The sequence below is a fragment of the Pan troglodytes genome, chromosome 1 (genome assembly GCF_028858775.2).
Source record: "Pan troglodytes isolate AG18354 chromosome 1, NHGRI_mPanTro3-v2.0_pri, whole genome shotgun sequence".
NCBI classification, from domain to species: domain Eukaryota; kingdom Metazoa; phylum Chordata; class Mammalia; order Primates; family Hominidae; genus Pan; species Pan troglodytes.
Genome location: NC_072398.2, coordinates 112,163,076 through 112,175,180, shown reverse-complemented (window position 1 = coordinate 112,175,180; position 12,105 = coordinate 112,163,076). Strand labels below are relative to the sequence as shown.

Sequence of the window (12,105 nt, the reverse complement as noted above, 5' to 3'; positions counted from 1 at the left end):
AAGACAAAAACACATCAAACACTAAGTATTTCATCTATTTATTCCTTTGATAAAAATTGATTTAGCCTATTATATGTTAGATATCAATGAGATACTTATCCTGGTTATGTACTTAAAAATATATAAGGTAGAAAGTGCTATAAGAGACTATTAGCAGAATCCAGAAGAAGAGTGATTACTTCCATTCATCACAGATAACAAAGAGAGATTTCCTCAAGGATGTGACACACAGGCTCACCTTTGTATGGTTAAGATCTGAACTTGAAGAAATGGGCATCAAGGGTATTCTAGCTATAGACAGTCACTGTTGCATAGACAATAATCTTCTCTGACAAATAAGAATACTATCTTGATTTCACCATTATTTAACAGAAATATGGCTCCAATTAATAATTTTCATTATATAAGAAGAAAAAAATTACCTTATGTTTTTCCATAAGTGCTACCATTTCAGCTATTTTATGTTGACATCGCTTATCAATTTCTTTCTGTAATTTTACTGCTTCACCAGCTATTACTTTTGCTTTCTCAACCTATCAAATAAGCAAAAAAGAAAAGTTTCTTAAAATAAATGCACAAAAAACAAGTGTAAAAAGTATATGTTCTACTTAAATAAAAGCAAACCTCAAACACCAGGAAACTGGAAAAACAAGTAGAAAATGCACTGTTTGTTTTTTCGGGGTGTTTTATGAAGTAAGATGACACTATACCACTGTGGCAATCATTTAATCCTTTCAAAATAATTATATACTCAAATACTTAGAATAGCAAGGATACTTTTAGTTTCTATAAAAACTGATAAACTGACCCTTATATAAATTTACTAACCCTTCTTTAAAATCGTAATTTAATAGTTAAGATTTTTTTACTTTTCTCTTAAAATCCTAATAAAAATATAGATTTTTAGTATAATAAGTTCTTAATACATTAAGTTTTTCCCACCTCTTCCAAAAGATTTTCTTCTGATATCTTTTTGTCCTCAATTTCTTTCTGATAGGTGTCTGTGATTTCTCCAAATTTCTGTTTGGCACTTTCTAGTTCTAACTCTAATTTATTGACCTTTAAGTAAAGAAAAATAGCATGAATATTAGTAAATGCTATGGATTACTTGAAAACATTCCATATTCATTTTGTGGTTTTGTGAATCTTAAAAGATTACTTATTCATGGAAATTAGGTTGGATCACTTTCCTTACATTTTCATATGGTGAGAAGTGTTTTGTTTTCAAAAAATCTATCTTCTCCCCTAAAATATGTATTTTGTCTTGACAAGTAATATAAAATAAACACCCATGCATTTATTTTTAATGAATTTCTCAACAATATTTACATTGGTTACTCTTACTCAGTTTAATACGCTTTATTAGAATAAGTATTTCCATTGTACAGAAAACTCATGTGATTCAAAGAAAAGGCATATTCTTAATGAGATTAATTTTCTATAAAGAAGCAACAACTTCCATTTATATTATTTTCACATACTTTGTATAAATATTTACTGAGTTGTGTAGATATAATTCAAATATAGAAATTATTAAGAGGGAAGGAAAGCCCTGAATTAGCACCCTTCATATTCACTTTTATCTTAGGGCTAAATTAATACTGGAAAGGTGTTATACGGCAGGGACAGGAATTGGGAAGAGGGTTATGGGTAATATAATGATGAATCAGACTGTATTTTGTATCCATGAGTCAATCATCGACTTTAAAATATAGACCATTACCAATATTGATAAAAGCTATTAAATGCCCCTCCCTCTTCATTAGTTTTCCCCTACTGCCCTTTTGAGCATAAAAAACATTCTTAATTTATATTCCCTTACTCTTCTTTATAGATTCATTGCATAATTATGTGTCCCTAAACAATATTTCAAGATTTTTTTTGAACTTCATATAAATGTTTTCGTAGTACATTATTTTTCTGGCTTGCTTTTCTCATTGAACAGTTATGTTTGAGGTATTTATGTGTAAAAATACAGTTCTTTCATTTTCACTGCTGAGTAGTGTTCTATTGTATGAATATAACACTGTTTATGTAATCAATTGTTCAGGGCACTGAGTTGTCTCCATTTTGGGACTGGTACACACACAATAGTGCTATGAATGTTCTTGTAAACACCTCCTGGTGCAAATGTAGAATTTCTCTATAGTATATACCTAGGATTGGAATTGCCAGGTCATAGGGCAGGTTACATATTCAACTTTAAAAATGACATTATTTTCCATATGCATTTATACCAATTTAAATTCTCAGCAACAAGGTTATGACTTTTCCTGCTTCACAACTTCACCAAGAGTTGATAGTGTCAGACAAAAGTATTTGACTGAAGTTTTGTTGTATAATTTGCACTTTCCAGAAAATTATGTAACATGTTTAACTCTTCATATTTTCTGTTCTGTGACCATCTCTGTTCATATATTTTACTCATTTATGTACTTTGTGCTTCATTTTCTTCTTAATTACATTTAATGGGTTCTAATCCTTTGTTCTTTATATATGTAAAGTTGGGATATTTCTCCAATTTTGAGGTTTGTTACTTTACTTTCCAAGTAACCAGAAATTATTTTAGTATATATGAATGTATCAATATTTTCAAATATGGTTGTGTTTTTTAATCTTATTTAGGAAATCTTTCTTTACTACCAGGTCACAAAGATATTGTCCCACATCTTCTTCAAATGTTTTGAAGCCCTGCCCTTCACATTTATTTATATCCTTAAGGAATTTGTGTTTGTATGTAGTGTAGAGGTAGACTTTCATATTTTTCCATATAGATAGTCAAATGTTCTAGCACTACATATCTGCAATATCACTTCTGTATTGTGTCTAGTTACCATGTACCCCTGTATCTTTTTCTAGGCTTCTCTTTTATTCAATTGACTTGACAACTTCTGTGCCAGTGTCATACTGTCTTAATTACCTTAGCTATACAATTAATCTTTATATCTGGTAGGGCACATTTTCCTACTTTGTTCTTAAAGATTGCTTTAGTTATTCTTGGCCTATATGATCATTTTTGTTAAATAGTCTGAGTGTTCTTGAAAAGCATGTTTTCCTCACTTTTTAATATAAAATTATCCTTATTTCTCCAACATTCTTAAAAGATAGGTATGTTGTGGACAAAATTTAATGTTGACAGTAATCTTCTTAGCCCATGAAAATACTTTCTCACTGTTTTCTGACTTCTATTGTTGTTTGTTGAGATGTTCATGGCCAATATGTCATTTCTTCACTTTCATCTTTCATTTCTCTCCAGATACTTTTAATACTTTTGTGTGTCCAATATTCTTTAGTTATACCAAGTCTAGATGTGGATTTCTTTTAATTTTTCTTGCTTGGTATAAATTTCTCTTTCTATATCTGTGAATTCATGTCTTTCATCAATTCAAAATATTCTCAGTAGAGGTTGAGTATTCCTTTTCCAAAATGCTTGGGACCAAAAATATTTCAGATTTATCTAATGAGATATCCTAAGGATAGGACCTATGTCTAAACACAAAACTCATTTATATTTTGTATATACCTTACACATAGCCTGAAGGTAATTTAATACAATATTTTAATAATTTTGTACATGAAAAAGTATGTGTTAAGTACTTGTGCATGGACTTCTCCACTTGTGGCATTATGTCTGTGCTATAAAGTTTTGGACTTGGGAGCATTTTAGATTTTGGATTTTCAGATTAGAAATACCCTGTAATTACTGCTTACGCCCAGTTCACTCTATTTTTTCTTTCTTCTTGAACAATACAAAACCCTTAGGAAAAAAAATCATCAAAGTACATGACAACAATAATAGTATACTAACGTATAAGTAAGACATAAGAGATAAAGGAGATAATGTAGTCTAAGGCCAAATATACCAGTAAAAGAGACAAAGATTGTCAGAGTGCATAAAATTATAAACTCTGGCTACATGCTATTTATAAGAGTCATTTAAAACATAAAGATAGAGGATAAGAGTAAACAGATTTAAAAGATATAACAAGCAAACATGAAACAGAATAAAAAATGGTATAGTTATAATAATAACATAAAAACTTGCTCTAAGGCAAGTTTATCTCTACTAGAGATAAAGGAGGTATCTTGTTTTAACAACAATTTCCATTATATATAAACATGTAAAATACATATTAAGTATACAGTTGAACTTTGAACAACATGGGTTTGAACTGCATCCATTTATATGTGGATTTTTTTTCAACCAAATTTAAATGGACAATACAGTATCCACAGGATATGAAACTCACATATATGGAGGGCCAACTTCTAGTTTGCATGGGTTCCACAGGGCTCACTAGGGGATATGAGTATGCGCAGATTTTGGTATTCCTGGGGGGTTCTGGAACCAATCCCCCATGTATAAACCAAGGGAACAACTATACACACAAAGTTCTATCGTATGTAATAAAAAGTTGCACATATTCAAAATAATGTACACCCAATAATATGGCCTTGAAATAAAGACAAGTTAACAGAACTGAAATTAGAAAACAGAAATCCACAATCGTTGTGTAAAATTTTTAAACACATCTATCTCAGTCAACTACTTAATAAAACACAAATAAAAAAAAGCAGAGGTACAGAATAAAAAAAAGGATACACAAATATAAAGAATATAACTGGTAATCTTTACATAAAGGAAACACCCAACAACTATACAATATACATTATTTTCATGTATGTAAGGGATGTTTACAAAAAGTGACCCCATATATTGGGCCATCAGGCAAATATCAATAAATTTCAAAGTACTAAAGTCATACCAGAGTGTGCTCTCTAGTAACAATTCAGTTATGCTAGAAATCAGTAACAAAAACACAACATGTCCCCTTAAATTTAGAAATTAAGAGATACAGGAGGGCATTGGGCTAAACAATACTAATTTACTATATATCAAAACCTATAGGACACAGATAAAGCAATACTTAGTGGGAAATTTACAGCATTGAAATGTGTACATTAGAAAGACTGAAAATTAATGATCTAAGAACTCATCTTAAGATAGGCCTGGGCACAGTGGCTCACACCTGTAACCTCAGCACTTTGGGAGACTGACGTGGGCAGATCACTTGAGGCCAAGAGTTTGAGACCAGTCTGGCCAACATAATGAAACCCCTTCTCTACTAAAAATACAAAAATTAGCCGGCATGGAGGCACACGCCTGTAATCCCAACTACTCAGGAAGCTGAGGCATGAGAGTTGCTTGAACCCAGGAGGTAGAGGTTGCAGTGAGCCGAGATCACAGCCACTGCACTCCAGCGTGGGTGACAGAGGCAGACTCCATCTCAAAAAACAAAGGAAAAAGACTTCCCAAATTGACAAACTCCTGGTGACACTGATAAAGAAAAAAACAAAAGAAGGAACAAATAACCAACATCAGATTAAAAACAGGCTATTACTGTTTTTAACAGTAAATGCTACAGACAATTCTGAAACTGTAGAAAATGTAGATGAACTGGATGAAACCCAGAAAAATATTATTTATCAAACTTGAAGAAATAGGACAACTAAGTTATACTGTAACTATGATTAAATTGCTTCAGAAATTAAAAGCCTTTGCATAAAGAGAACTCTAGGCCCAGTAGCTTTCGTCGATTAGTTCAACTTCAATGAGACATAATTTACATATAATAAAATGCATGGTTTTAAGTGTAAAGTTTAATAAGCTTTGACAAATTGTTTTTAAAACCATGTAATGGCAATACCAACCAAGACATAATTTCCATAATCCCAGAAAGTTCCCTCATATCCCTTAACAAACTAATAGTACCCCACTGAGGCAACCATTGTTCTTTCTGTCTCCATAAATTGGTTTTGTCGATTCAAAAACTTCATTTAAATGAAATCATGACAAACATACTCTCTTGTATATAGGTTATTCATTCAGCATATTACAAGATTCATCCATGTTCCTGTGACTATCAGTAGGTCTTTTTTACTTCTGAGTAGTATTCCATTATATGAATATACCAAATTTGTTTATCCAGTCTCTTCTTAATGAACATTTTATGTGTTTCCATTTTTTATCATTGTGGATAAAGCAACCATGAATATTCTTGTACAAGATTTTTAGTGGACATGTTTCCATTTATTTTAAGTAAATATCTAGGAAAGTAATTGTTGGATCACACAGTAGATGCATGTTTAGTTTTAGAAGAAACAACCAAAACATTTTCCATACTGTATGGAATACTGTATGTAGAGGCCACATTTAGTCTACCCATTCATCTGTCAGTGGACACATGGGTTGCTTCCAACTTTTGGCTATTGTGAATAATGTTGCTATGAACATAGGTGAACATATATCTCTTTGAGACTATGCTTTCAATTCTTTTAGGTATATATCTAGAAGTGAAATTAGTGGATCATATAGTTATTCTAGTTTTATTTTTTTGGGGAACCACAAAATTGTTCTCCACAGTGACTGTACCATCTGACATTCCCATCAACAGTGCTCGAGAATTTCAATTTCTCCACAACCTCATTAACATGTTATTTTCTGTTCTTTCATTAGTACCCATTCTAATGGGTATGAGGTAATATCTCATGAGATTTTGATTTGCAATGATTAGTGATATTAAGCATATTTTCATTTTTATGTGCTTATTGGCCATTTATGTATATTTGGAGAAATATCTATTCAAGTCCTTTGCCCATACTTTATTTTTTTTTCCAGGCCAAGATGAATTTATGGATGAATCCTACAAAGCTATTGAGGAAAAAATAATACCAATTCTAAACAAATGGTTCCAGAATATTGAAGAGGAGGGTATAGTTTCCACTCATTCTTTTTTTTTCCTTTATCAAATTTATTTATGTATTTACTTATTTATTTTTGATTTATTTATTTTTTAAATTATACTTTAAGTTCTAGGGTACATGTGCACAATGTGCAGGTTTGTTACATACATATACATGTGCCATGTTGGTGTGCTGTACCCGTTAACTCGTCATTTACATTAGGTATATCTCCTAATGCTATCCCTCCCCCCTCCCCCCATCCCACAACAGGCCCTGGTGTGTGATGTTCCCCACCCTGTGTCCAAGTGTTCTCATTGTTCAATTCACACCTATGAGTGAGAACATGAGGTGTTTGGTTTTTCTGTCCTTGCAATAGTTTGCTCAGAATGATGGTTTCCAGCTTCATCCATGTCCCTACAAAGGACATGAACTCATCCTTTTTTATGGCTGCATAGTATTCCATGGTGTATAAGTGCCACATTTTCTTAATCCAGTCTATCATTGATGGACATTTGGGTTGGTTCCAAGTCTTTGCTATTGTGAATAGTGCTGCAATAAACATACATGTGCATGTGCCTTTATAGCAGCATGATTTATAATCCTTTGGGTATATAACCAGTAATGGGATCTCTGGGTCAAATGGTATTTCTAGTTCTAGGTCCCTGAGGAATCACCACACTGTCTTCCACAATGGTTGAACTACTTTACAGTCCCACCAACAGTGTAAAAGTGTTCCTATTTCTCCACATCCTCTCCAGCACCTGTTGTTTCCTGACTTTTTAATGACTGCCACTCTAACTGGCATGAGATGGTATCTCATTGTGGTTTTGATTTGCATTTCTCTGATGGCCAGTGATGATGAGCATCTTTTCATGTGTCTGTTGGCTGCATAAATGTCTTCTTTTGAGAAGTGTCTGTTCATATCCTTCACCCACTTTTTGATGGGGTGGTTTGATTTTTTTCTTGTAAATTTGTTTAAGTTCTTTGTAGGTTCTGGATATTAGCCATTTGTCAGATGGGTAGATTGTAAAAATTTTCTCCCATTCTGTAGGTTGCCTGTTCACTCTGATGGTAGTTTCTTTTGCTGTGCAGAAGCTCTTTAGTTTAATTAGATCCCATTTGTCAATTTTGGCTTTTGTTGCCATTGCTTTTGGTGTTTTAGTCATGAAGTCCTTGCCCATGCCTATGTCCTGAATGGTATCGCCCAGGTTTTCTTCTAGGGTTTTTATGATTTTAGGTCTAACATTTAAGTCTTTAATCCATCTTGAATTAATTTTTGTATAAGGTATAAGGAAGGGATCCAGTTTCAGCTTTCTACATATGGCTAGCCAGTTTTCCCAGCACCATTTATTAAATAGGGAATCCTTTCCCCATTTCTTGTTTTTGTCAGGTTTGTCAAAGATCAGATGGTTGTAGATGTGTGGTATTATTTCTGAGGGCTCTGTTCTGTTCCATTGGTCTATATCTCTGTTTTGGTACAAGTACCATGCTGTTTTGGTTACTGTAGCCTTGTAGTATAGTTTGAAGTCAGGTAGCATGATGCCTCCAGCTTTGTTCTTTTCGCTTAGAATTGTCTTGGCAATGCGGGCTCTTTTTTGGTTCCATATGAACTTTAAAGTAGTTTTTTCCAATTCTGTGAAGAAAGTCATTGGTAGCTTGATGGAGATGGCATTGAACCTATAAATTACCTTGGGCAGTATGGACATTTTCATGATACTGATTCTTCCTATCCATGAGCATGGAATGTTCTTCCATTTGCTGTGTCCTCTTTTATTTTGTTGAGCAGTGGTTTGTAGTTCTCCTTGAAGAGGTCCTTTGCATCCCTTGTAAGTTGGATTCCTAGGTATTTTATTCTCTTTGAAGCAATTGTGAATGGGAGTTCACTCATGATTTGGCTCTCCGTTATTGGTGTATAGGAATGCTTGTGATTTTTGCACATTGATTTTGTATTCTGAGACTTTGGGGAAGTTGCTTATCAGCTTAAGGAGATTTGGGGCTGAGACAATGGGGTTTTCTAAATATACAATCATGTCATCTGCAAACAGGGACAATTTGACTTCCTCTTTTCCTAATTGAATAGCCTTTATTTCTTTCTCCTGCCTGATTGCCCTGGCCAGAACTTCCAACATTATGTTGAATGGGAGTGGTGAGAGAGGGCATCCCTGTCTTGTTCCTGTTTTCAAAGGGAATGCTTCCAGTTTTTGCCCACTCAGTATGGTATTGGCTGTGGGTTTGTCATAAATAGCTCTTATTATTTTGAGATATGTTCCATCAATACCTAGTTTATTGAGAGTTTTTAGCATGAAGGACTGTTGAATTTTGCCAAAGGCCTTTTCTGCATCTATTGAGATAATCATGCGGTTTTTGTCTTTGGTTCTGTTTATGTGATGTATTACGTTTATTGATTTGCGTATGTTGAATCAGCCTTGCATCCCAGGGATGAAGCCAACTTGATCGTGGTGGATAAGCTTTGTGATGTGCTGCTGGATTTGGTTTGCCAGTATTTTATTGAGGATTTTTGCGTCGATGTTCATCAGGGATATTGGTCTAAAATTCTCTTTTTTTGTTGTGTCTTGGCCAGCCTTTGGTATCAGGATGATGCTGGCCTCATAAAATGAGTTAGGGAGGATTCCCTCTTTTTCTATCGATTGGAAGAGTTTCAGAAGGAATGGTACCAGCTCCTGTTTGTACCTCTGGTAGAATTCGGCTGTGAATCCGTCTGGTCCTGGACTTATTTTGGTTGGTAGGCTACTAATTATTGCCTCAATTTCAGAACCTTATTCGTCTACTCAGTGATTCAACTTCTTCCTGGTTTAGTCTTAGGAGGGTGTATGTGTCCAGAAATTTGTCCATTTCTCCTAGATTTTCTAGTTTATTTGCATAGAGGTGTTTATAGTATTCTCTGATGGTGGTTTGTATTTCTGTGGGATCAGTGGTGATATCCCCTTTATCATTTTTTATTGCGTCTATTTGATTCTTTTCTCTTTTCTTCTGTATTAGTCTTGCTAGCAGTCTGTCAATTTTGTTGATCTTTTCAAAAAACCAGCTCCTGATTCATTGATTTTTTGGAAGGGTTTCTTGTGTCTCATCTTCAGTTCTGCTCTGATCTTAGTTATTTCTTGCCTTCTGCTAGATTTTGAATGTGTTTGCTCTTGCTTCTCTAGTTCTTTTAATTGTGATGTTAGGGTGTCAATTTTAGATCTTTCCTGCTTTCTTTTGTGGGCATTTAGTGATATAAATTTCCCTCTACACACTGCTTTAAATGTGTCCCAGAGATTCTGGTATGTTGTGTCTTTCTTCTCATTGGTTTCAAAGAACATATTTATTTCTGCCTTGATTTTGTTATGTACCAGTAGTCATTCAGGAGCAGGTTGTTCAGTTTCCATGTAGTTGAGTGGTTTTGAGTGAGTTTCTTAATCCTGAGTTCTAGTTTGATTGCACTGTGGTCTGAGAGACAATTTGTTATAATTTCTGTTCTTTTACATTTGCTGAGGAGTGCTTTACTTCCAACTATGTGGTCAATTTTGGAATAGGTGTTGTGTGGTGCTGAAAATAATGTACATTCTGTTGATTTGGGGTGGAGAGTTCAGTAGATGTCTATTAGGTCGGCTTGGTGAAGAGCTGAGTTCAATTCCTGGACATCCTTGTTAACTTTCTGTCTCATTGATCTGTCTAATGTTGACAGTTGGGTGTTAAAGTCTCCCATTATTATTGTGTGGTAGTCTAAGTACCTTTCTAGGTCTCTAAGGACTTGCTTTATGAATCTGGGTGCTCTTGTATTGGGTGCATATATATTTAGGATAGTTAGCTCTTCTTGTTGAATTGATCCCTTTATCATTATGCTATGGTCTTCTTTGTCTCTTTTGATCTTTGTTGGTTTGAAGTCTGTTTTATCAGAGACTGGGATTGCAACCCCTGCTTTTTTTTGTTTTCCATTTGCTTGGTAGATCTTTCTCCATCCCTTTATTCTGAGCCTGTGTGTCTCTGCACATGAGATGGGTCTCCTGAATACAGCACACTGATGGGTCTTGACTCTTTATCCAATTTGCCAGTCTGTATCTTTTAATTGGAGTATTTAGCCCATTTACATTTAAGGTTAATATTGTTATGTGTGAATTTGATCCTGTCATTATGATGTTAGCTGGTTATTTTGCTCGTTATTTGATGCAGTTTCTTCCTAGCATCGATGGTCTTTATAATTTGGCATGTTTTTGCAGTGGCTGATACCAGTTGTTCTTTTCCATGTTTAGTGCTTCCTTCATGAGCTCTTGTAAGGCAGGCCTTGTGGTGACAAAATCTCTCAGCATTTGCTTGTCTGTAAAGGATTTTATTTCTCCTTCACTTATGAAGTTTAGTTTAGCTGGACATGAAATTCTGGGTTGAAAATTCTTTTCTTTAAGAATGTTGAATATTGGCCCCCACTCTCTTCTGGCTTGTAGAGTTTCTCCAGAGATCCGCTGTTAGTCTGATGGGCTTCCCTTTGTAGGTAACCCGACCTTTCTCTCTGGCTGTCCTTAACATTTTTTCCTTCATTTCAACTTTGGTGAATCTGACAATTATGTGTCTTGGAGTTGCTCTTCTCGAGGAGTATCTTTGTGGTGTTCTCTGTATTTCCTGAATTTGAATGTTGGCTTGCCTTGCTAGATTGGGGAAGTTCTCCTGGATAATATCCTGCAGAGTGTTTTCCAACTTGGTTCCATTCTCCCCATCACTTTCAGGTATACCAATCAGACGTAGATTTGGTCTTCTTTTCACATAGTCCCATATTTCTTGGAGGATTTATTCATTTCTTTTTACTCTTTTTTCTCTAAACTTCTCTTCTCGCTTCATTTCATTCATTTGATCTTCAATCACTGATACCCTTTCTTCCACTTGATTGAATCAGCTACTGAAGCTTGTGCATGCATGCATCACATAGTTCTCATGCCATGGTTTTCAGCTCCATCCGGTCATTTAAGGTCTTCTGTATGCTGTTTATTCTAGTTAGCCATCTGTCTAATCTTTTCTCAAGGTTTTTAGCTTCTTTGCAATGGGTTCGAACATCCTCCTTTAGCTCGGAGAAGTTTGTTATTACTGATCATCTGAAGCCTTCTTCTCTCAACTCATCAAAATCATTCTCCATCCAGCTTTGTTCCATTGCTGGCGAGGAGCTGCATTCCTTTGGAGGAGAAGAGGCACTCTGATTTTTAGAATTTTCAGCTTTTCTGCTCTGGTTTCTCCCCATCTTTGTGGTTTTATCTACCTTTGGTCTTTGAGGAAGGTGACGTACAGATGGGGTTTTGGTGTGGATGTCATTTCTGTTTGTTAGCTTTTCTTCTAACAGTCAGGACTCTCAGCTGCAGGTCTGTTGGAGTTTGCTGG

At 34.7% G+C, this 12,105-nt stretch overlaps 1 protein-coding gene across 21 annotated transcripts in view; it reads right to left on the bottom strand.

Annotated features, from left to right (window-relative positions):
* SYCP1 (synaptonemal complex protein 1) overlaps positions 1 to 12,105 on the bottom strand; it is a 141,752-nt gene that overhangs the window by 49,909 nt on the left and 79,738 nt on the right. For all 21 annotated transcript variants that reach the window (XR_010152649.1, XR_008548576.2, XR_008548577.2 and 18 more), the window contains 2 exons: positions 943 to 1,059; positions 423 to 533 (listed from right to left, as the gene is read on the bottom strand). Coding sequence is in view for 16 of the 21 variants with exons in the window: in XM_063797839.1 (XP_063653909.1) it covers positions 423 to 533; positions 943 to 1,059 (228 nt within the window). In the remaining 5 variants the exon portion in view is untranslated. The remainder of the gene's footprint in view (positions 1 to 422; positions 534 to 942; positions 1,060 to 12,105) is intronic.